The sequence below is a fragment of the Pseudorca crassidens genome, chromosome 5, assembly GCF_039906515.1.
Source record: "Pseudorca crassidens isolate mPseCra1 chromosome 5, mPseCra1.hap1, whole genome shotgun sequence".
Classification (NCBI taxonomy): Eukaryota; Metazoa; Chordata; class Mammalia; order Artiodactyla; family Delphinidae; genus Pseudorca; species Pseudorca crassidens.
In genome coordinates this window covers 81,800,588-81,810,062 of record NC_090300.1, presented here as the reverse complement: position 1 = coordinate 81,810,062, position 9,475 = coordinate 81,800,588, and the positions used below count along the sequence as shown (strand labels likewise).

General features: G+C 40.5%; 1 protein-coding gene across 1 annotated transcript in view; it reads left to right on the top strand.

Annotated features, from left to right (window-relative positions):
• Positions 1-495: 495 nt before the first annotated feature.
• The window catches only part of FAM162A (family with sequence similarity 162 member A), a 33,177-nt gene continuing 24,197 nt past the window's right edge, over positions 496-9,475 (top strand). Inside the window, exon 1 of the mRNA XM_067738713.1 lies at positions 496-653. Within this exon, the coding sequence (XP_067594814.1) occupies positions 620-653 (34 nt within the window). The 5' untranslated portion in view covers positions 496-619. The remainder of the gene's footprint in view (positions 654-9,475) is intronic.

Here is a 9,475-nt window from a genome sequence, read left to right as displayed (position 1 = left end):
CAGGTCACAAAAGTCCTACTTAGTAAGCATATTACTTTTCTTCTTTTTTGTTTTTTTTGGTACGCGGGCCTCTCACTGTTGTGGCTTCTCCCATTGCGGAGCACAGGCTCCGGACGCGCAGGCTCAGCGGCCATGGCTCACGGGCCTTGCTGCTCCGCAGTACGTGGGATTTTCGCGGACCGGGGCACGAACCCCTGTCCCCTAGCATCAACAGGCGGACGCTCAACCACTGCGCCACCAGGGAAGCCCCACTTTTCTTCTATTTTAAACGGGTACTTTCTTAGGTGCAGAGAAGGCCATTGCAAAGGCCCTCGAAACCAAGACTCCAAGACAGCAGTTTTGCGGCCGCTTCCAAGACGCGGCGCCAACAGAGACGTGGCTGGGTAGGGCACGCTGCCCGCACAGTCTGAGCGCCAAGCACGACCCACACGCTCCACGCTTCTAGTAGGCCCCGCCCATCGCCCGGACGTCACTCATGACCCGTTCGCTCTGCCCTCACCTCCCACAAGCCGCTCCCCAGAGTCCTGCTCGCGTCTCTGAGTTCGCTGCGCTCGGCGACCTTCAGCTTACCCGCGCCACCGGCCTTGCGGCACTGTGTTGGTCGGCGGAGTAGGCGGCCATGGGGAGCCTCCGCGGCCTGCGCCTGGCGGCTGGTGAGACGCGGGCCGGGCAGGGGGTGGGCGGGAAGCCAGCTCGGCCGCTGTGGGTGGAGGAAGCCTGCAGCCTCCTCAGGAATGGTAGTTGCTCTGTTCCATTACGCTTTCCCCTCAGGTAGTTCGGAATCCAGGGTAGTAATAGGGGGAGAGAGCAAGGGATGAGCGAGCAACTGGTAAGCAAGACACTGCGGGCTAGCCGAGAGTGACCCTCTGCATCCAACCAGCTGCCACCAACTTAACGAGCCGTTTTGCTCCCGGATCACTTTTCCGACCCCCAGCCCCTGTGAGCTCAGTTCTTAATGCACTTCCCATCCCTAAAACTACCCCATTGCCTGATTCATTCAGCTTTCCACGAGTCTTGAGCCTCCCCCTCCCCGCCACTCCCACCCCCACCATCTCTAGAGTTTATCTCTCAGAGAAATTTTGAGTCTAGGGTTTCCTACCTATTTGTTATCTGATTAGGCAAGGGATGTATGGTCTCCCAGAATAACAGTAATTGTTTTCCTAAAATGGGGGGGGGGTACACTTCTTTTAAATAATTCTACAATAAAGTGCTTTAAATTTCTTGGAGGAAAGTGTTATGTAAATGCAGGATCTGTGGTTTGTTTCCCTTGTAGACATTTGTGTAATGACTATTTGGAGTCGGGGTTTAATTTGCCTTCTTGGGGAACCAGTAGAGCCTTTGCTTAGTAGGGGCTGAGAAATCAGTGTTTGCCTCTTGGCTGTTTTCTAGGCACCAGGGCAAATCACACTTTTGGTTACCTTTATGAACTTTGATAAGGTGTAATGATTGATTCCTTAGTACCAAAACGTTGTTTAATTCAGATTTTACCAGAAGAATCGCCCTAAACTTGACTATTGAGATAATGCAAATGTACATTGTAAATGTAAATGAAATAATGTAAAAAAAAAAAAGTTATCCTTGACATTTCTTTTTTTTTTTTTTTTTTTTTTTTTTGCGGTACGCGGGCCTCTCCCGTCGCGGAGCACAGGCTCCGGACGTGCAGGCTCAGCAGCCATGGCTCACGGGCCCAGCCACTCCGCGGCATGTGGAATCTTCCCAGACCGCGGCACGAACCCATGTCCCCTGCATCGGCAGGTGGACTCGCAACCACCGCGCCACCAGGGAAGCCCTCCTTGACATTTCTTATTTTGCATTTCAGTGGAGAATGGACTGGAAAACATGTCTCATGCTGAATATTATTTACTTCCTTTAAAACAAATACCCTTTCTGCTAAAAGAGATTGATTTCATTGATTTGTTCAGTTTACATGAACTAATTCCCCTAAAATCTTTTGTACACATCCTGTTAACCTTTTCAGCAAGATGAGTGAAAGAATCATTGCTCTGTAAAAAAAAAAATCCTGTAAAAGGGACTTTGACTACAGAACCAAGACTGAGTGTTTGTAAGTAATCCATCTTCTTGCCTTGAGAATATATTTATGTACTATAAGGATTCCAAAGCCGCTCTCCAAACTTTTGACGTTTAAGAACTTTACCATTGGGCAGTCAGTCAAAACAAAATTCCTTGAGCAATTTAAGAACAATTTATTTTACTCCAGATAGATCCACTAAGGATGTTATATGAGCAACTCTTCCCAAAGGATCTCTGAATGTCTGATGTTTTGTGAGCAACTTCAAGCAATTTGCTCCTTCACCCACTTTTGCCCATTTTATTTCTAAATACTTTGACCTACATTGTTTTACTTGATTGATTGATTTCTCATAGTAGCCCTCTTAGGTAAGTCTTATCGTCTCCTCTCCATTTTACAGATGAACATGGGTCATCTGTAAAACATGGGTCCGAGGGTTGGATGACTTGTCCCAGGTTGATCCGCCATAAAATGTTAGAGTCAGGAGATGAGTCAGTGCCCTCTAATTCTGGAACTGTACTCTTTGCTTTGTTCAGACTGCTTGTTCAGATATATGTGTACATGTATTTGTCATAGCTAATAGGGTCTCCTTGGTGTGAAATGGAAGAGTCATGAAATGCAGATTTACTTGTGAAATGGAAGCAGTCATTCATATGCAAATAGTTTTCAAGTAAGAACGATTTAACTGGCAACTTTACTAAAGGAATGGTAGATCAGATGGAAACATAATCTAGGCATACCTCATTTATCCAGAATATTATTTGGAAGAAGGTACTTTAGGTGAATGAAATTTCAAAAACCCAAGGCTTAATCCTTTAAATGATGGACCCTTATTTTTAATTGTTTCTGTTGGAAATCTTTGCTATACTCCCTTAACAAACAGAATGTAGGCTTTTACGATCTTGAATTTGTTTACTGTTTTGTAGATGTACCTGTAGAAATAGGTCAGGGTTGTTAACTTTTGGTTCTTGGTTCTCGGTTCTTTGGTTCTTCACAGATGAGAGGTTCTGTGAACCTCTGAAATTGCATTCACATTTTTATGATTATATGCCTGTTTGGGGAAGAGAGGATCCATAGCTTCCATCCATTACTCAGAGCAATCTGTGCTAAGCTAAAAAGCACTTTTATGATGATTTGGAACTAAATGGCTATTGATCCACACTACTGTGGGTTCCATGAGGGTAAAGATGGGGTCTGTTTTGTTTTTACTAAATCTTCAGCACTTACCAGTGTCCAGCTCATAATAGATAGGCAATAGATACTTTTTGGAATAATTGTTTTTAATATTTTATTATTTTTAATAAAATAATTGTTTTTTATAATTATTACTTTCTATATAATAATTATTAGATCAAAGGAATGGAATGGTCTTATAAGAATGTTTCTTCACACCTTCAGAAAAGATTTACTGCCCTAAACTCCTTTGACTTAACAGCAGATTTTTAAATGAATTTATTATTGTTATTTTATCAATGCAGTGGGCCATGGGCATTCTCCTTGTCAGTTTTACCCACATCCTAGAGCATTAGAATCAATGGATAACGTAAAAGTCATGTAGTCATGTAGTACCCTAAGTTTACAGATGAGGAAACTTAAGGCCCAGGAAGGAAATTGACTTGCTAAGGGTCACACAATTACAAAGCTGGGAATATCTCCTGGTTCCCATTCTGATTTTATTTCTACTACATTCTGCTCCTTCATTGTACTTTTTGTTTGTTCTTACTAATCAGCCCTAAATGAGTACATGCCCATTTTTACCATTTTATGCCTCCAGTCTTTGGCTTTGCTTATCACTCCCTCCAGGTCTTGCCAACAGGTTTTTACTGAGCAAACACTGTGTGCCCTGTTCACTATGAAACCTCTGGAATGAGTGGACTGCCACTCTTCCTAGGGCTAATAAAGTTTATTGCAATGAATAAGCAGACCTATATAATACACCTGGAGAGCTTATACAAGACAGTATATATTAAGTTCTAGATTGCAGAACAGATTTTTTTTTTTTCGGTACGCTGGCCTCTCACTGCTGTGGCTTCTCCCGTTGCGGAGCACAGGCTCTGGACGCGCAGGCTCAGTGGCCATGGCTCACAAGCCCAGCCGCTCCACGGCATGTGGGATCTTCCTAGACCGGGGCACGAACCCATGTCCCCTACATCGGCAGGCGGACTCTCAACCACTGTGCCACCAGGAAAGCCCTGCAGAACAGATTTTAAATGCTGCTCTTGTGTCCTGAAGCTGGTTCCTCCTGGCTTTGTGCATATCACTTTCCAGTTTCACAGGTAGTCATGTTACACTGGTAGCTTGAGATCTGCCATGGTGAGGGTTATTGGCAAACACTACAAATCAGGGCTTTTACCCACCACCCCCCTCCCAAGAGCCAGCATACCACTGGTTTTAAGAATTCAGAGATTGAGGGTTCTTTTCCCTAAACCATGTAGCCTCTGAGAGCATAATCTGACCTTAAATATTTTTACCACTTCATCCTCATTTTCTTAGTGTTGACTCAAGTTGCAACCCCCATTTTTTTTAATGAAAGTACATAGAACAGAAAATTTTACAATTCATCCCAAATGGTAAGAGTAAATATTGTTTTAGTCTTATATGTGTACACACACATAGGTATACATATATATAAATGTATGTGTCTGTATTGGTGTACTTGGTCATTAAATAAAATGCATTTTTCCCTTGGGAAAAAAAAAAGAATTCAGAGAAAGGAAAAGTAGTGTAAGTTAGGATTATCTACTGAAGGTTCCATTGAAACAGAAGGGATGGGAGAGTGACACGAGCAAAGGTGGGGGCAGTAATGAGTCTGCAGAGGGTGTGGGGGGAGAAAGGGCAGTAAGGAGAGAGGATTATCTTGGATTTCAGGAGGTACTAATAGGAGATGCAGTTTGGCCTTCAAGGGTTTGAACCAGATGAATTTGGACAAAAAGGAAACCTTCAAGAAGAAGTCATTAAAAAATATTTTTGGAAAATTAACATGGTCGCTGCATACAGCATGAATACCCGCTACCTGTGAAAATATTACAGTAATCCGTAGGTGAAGTGATGATGAGAATGACGAAAAGAGAATGTATCTAGGAAGTATTTTGAAGAAACTGTTAGTATGACTTTCAGACAGAGTAATTTAAGGAAGACATAAAGACTGAAGTTTTTGAGCATGGAGGACTGAAGGAGTGCTACTCCGTTGTCAGAGATAAGAAAGTTGGGAAGGCTTACTGATTTGGCAGAGAGGATGGTGCACTATTGAGTGGGAGGTGGCATTGAGTTATAGATGAGGATGGAACCTCAGTCACAGACCTGAGGACAAAGGAGGGGTAAAGTTAGGGAAATATATGGGAGCCATCAGTGTAGAGCTGATTATTAAAACAGAATGGAGAAAAAAAAAAAAAAAAAAAAAAAAAAAAAAAACAGAATGGAGGAGTCCTCCCTGAGAGCAGTGCGGGACAGAGGCAAAAACTGAACCTTGGAGGCCTGACGTAGTGTAAGCAATAGGAAGTGGCAGAGGATATTAAAAAAGGTAGATCACAGAGGTCGGAGATGAAGGGAGAAAACGTGGTGGTGTAATGTAAGGGAGGACTGAGTCCTTGTAGAAGGATGAGATCATTAGAGTCAAATGGCCACAAAGATGGGAAGAGGAGAGTCAGATGAGCTAATGAAAAGATTCTAAAAGACATATTCATATGACTAGAAAGAGATCACTAATTTACAGCAATTTTAGTAAAATGAGTGAGGGAAGAAACATTGTAGTTATCGTGTGGGTGATGGGGTCAAGGTAGTAAATACATGCCACTTATTCAGTCACTTCCACTATGAAAGGAAGGAGGTAGTATTTTATTTATAGGAGCTGTTGAGAGCAAGTGAATGTTTTGTTTGAGATAGTGGGCCCTCAGTACCACTGTGGTGTAATAAGTCAGGAATTCTCATCAACTACCCGTAGATGTATAAATTGATTCAGCCTTTCTGGAAAGCAGTTTTTTATATATTTTAAGAATCTTAAGATTGGACCTAGAGATTATCATACTAAGTGAAGTAAGTCAGAGAGAGAAAGGCAAATATCATATGATATCACTCATACGTGGAAACTAATTTGTAAAAGATACAAATGAACTTATTTACAAAACAGAAGCAGACTTATAGATATTGACAACAAACTTATGATTACCAAAGGGAAATATGGTGGGGAGGGATAAATCAGGAGCTTGGGATGAACACAATTGCTATATATAAGATAGATAACCAGCAAGGACCTACTGTATAGCACAGAGAACTCTACCCAATATTCTGTGATAACCTATATGAGAAAAGAATCTAAAAAAGAATGTATATTTGTATATGTATAACTGAATCATTTTGCTGTACACCTGAAACTAACACAACATTGTAAATCAGCTATACTCCAATAAAATTAAAATATTAAAGAAGAAAAATGAATCTTAAAAGGGTTCATGTCCTTTAACCATCATATCCTTTAGCCCTCCACTACCAGGATTCTATGTAAGAAAATAACCAGAAATGCCATTAAAGATTTATGTAGAAAACTATTCATTGAAATATTATTTGTAATAGTGAAAAATGGGAAATAAATCCAGCCATAGGGAATGATTAAATTCAGGTTATATCCATTTGATGTTATACAGGTATCAAAAAGTTTTTTTTTGTTTTTTGGGGGGTTTTTTTTGCGGTACGCGGGCCTCTCACTGTCGTGGCCTCTCCCGTTGCGGAGCACAGGCTCCCGACGCGCAGGCTCAGCGGCCGTGGCTCACGGGCCTAGCTGCTCCGTGGCATGTGGGATCTTCCCGGACCGGGGCACGAACCCGCGTCCCCTGCATCGGCAGGCGGACTCTCGACCACTGCGCCACCAGGGAAGCCCTGAAATTTTAATAACATCTTTTATAAGAGCATTTTTTTTTATTGGTTTATGGTTGATTTACAATGTGTTAGTTTCAGGTATACAGCAAAGTGATTCAATTGTACATATTTATATTCTTTTTCATATTGTTTTCCATTTTACGTTATTACAAGATATGGAATATACTTCCCTGTGCTATACAGTAGGTCCTTGCTATTTCTCTATTTTATATATGATAGTGTGTATCTGTTAATCCCAAACTCCTGATTTATCCCTTCTCCACCCTTTTTCCTTTGGTAACCATAAGTTTGTTTTCTATGTCTGTGAGTCTGTTTCTGTTTTGTAAATAAATTCATTTGTATCATTTTTTTAGATTCCACATATAAGTGATGTAATATGATATTTGTCTTTCTTTGTCTGATTTACTTCACTTAATATGATAATCTCTAAGTCGATCAACATTGCTGCAAGTGGCATTATTTCATCAAAAAGAGGGATTTTGAATGCAGCCAGAGACATAGGTATTTAGCTCTGCAGGTGTGCCCTGGTCATTCACGTAGCCTATGTTCAACAGGGGCTCTAGCTGGTTGTGCTAAAAAGCAGCAATTCTCAAACATGGCAGCACATTAGAATCACTTAGAAAATCTTTCTAAAAAATACTAATGCCAGAGTCCTTGTCACAGAAATTGGGATTTAATTGGTGTGGGATGGCCCTGTGTGTTGGGTTTTTGTTTTTCTGTGGTGATTCCAGTATACAGAGTTCGAAGTCCATCTTTTTAGAGTAGTGCTTCTCAAACTTTAGTATGCATAAGCATCATGTGAAGGGCTTGTAAAGACATTTTTCTAGATTCTGAAGGTTTGGGGTGGGGTCTGAGAATTAGCATTTCCAGGAAGCTCCCAGCTGAGGCCGAATAGCACTGTTCTAGACTTTAGAGTGTGTGGTATTGGTTTTCCTATGTCTGGCACACAGTGTGTACTCATCAGCTATTGAATGAATGTAGCTATTTGATTCTTGAAATTTAATGTTCATATGAATCAGTTGGATATCTCATTAAAAATACAGATTCAAATTCTGTAGGTCTGGGGTGGGAGCTGAAAGTCTGCATTTCTAACAAGCTCACAGGTGATGGCAACAACATTTGAGAACAGCAAGGTGTAATAAGATATGTATCGTGTGTAATTTTCTCATCTCATTTCCACCAAGGTGCACTAGGCAGATGACCTTCACCTGGATATCTTTGGTCTACCCTGAATTGGGCACATTTCCTACTATACCCCATTTCTTTCCTTTTCTATCCCATTACAAAAACATATTGGAGTACAAATGAGTGAGAGTGACATTTTTATAGAGATAACATCAAATCCTCTCCAATTTTTAAAATATTAAATATCAAGTAAATATAAAAATTTCATAAACTATGTATAAAGTAAAAAACAATAAGATGTAATTAATACACATGTTTAAAAATATTCTTATTTAGAATAATTTTAATTTACAGAAAAGTCGCAAAGATAGTACAGAGTTCTGTGTACCCCTCACCCAGTTAACCCTAATGTCATCATCTTACATAACCCACAGTACATTTGTCAATACTAAGAAATTAACAATGATACTTTGCTATCAACTAAAGGACAAACTTCATTTAGTTCTCTCCAGTTATTCTACTGTTGTCCATTTTGTGTTCCAGGATCCAATCCAGGATACCACATTGCATTTAGTTGTCATGTCTCCTTAGTCTTTGCTGATCTGTGATGGTTTCATATTCTTTGATTTTCATGATCTTGGCAATTTTGAGGAATACTGGTCAGATATTTTGTAGGATGTCCCTCAATTAGGTTTTGTTTGATGCTTTCTCATGGTAAGACTAGGGTTATGGGTTTGGGGGAAGAATAAATAGCACAGAGGTAAAGTGCCCTTCTCATCATGTCATATTAGACAGTATATAATATCCACATGATTTATTACTGGACTCATTTTATTTTTTATTGATGGACTCATATTTTTTACCTTGTTATAATCTATTACTCTTATTTATTTTGTTGTTCAGATTATGCCAGTTTAGGCTTTATCAGATCAGCTTCTGTGTCCCTTTACAGGCCCTCATCATTTTGTTTTTTGGACACTTCCTTACTTTCTGGCACTACAGGATGGATGTTCCAGACTCATCTTGTATTTTCTCTGCCCCAACATAGAATCAGCCAGTTTTCTCCAAGGAGCCCTGGTTCCTTTCATTGGATAATGGTATTTAGACACCAGGATCTGGCAATGAGTGTGCTTGTTGCTACTCAAGTGTCACTGATTCCAGGCCTTCCCAGTGGGTAGAGCTGGAAAATACATGTGTGTATACTAAACCATGTGTATACACATAATTATGTCTCTGTCTCATATCATCTTTCTATATGTATACACACATGTATATATAGAAAACTAAAGGTGCACATACTGAGTTTTCTGACTCTGACCCAGCACCACATTCATTCTAGCCTTCCACCCTTGCTTTTGGAACTTCTTTCTTTGACAGTGAGAAACCTGGCTCTCATTATCTACCATTTAGTTACTTACTTGTTCAATCCTAGTGTATACTTATAAAGTA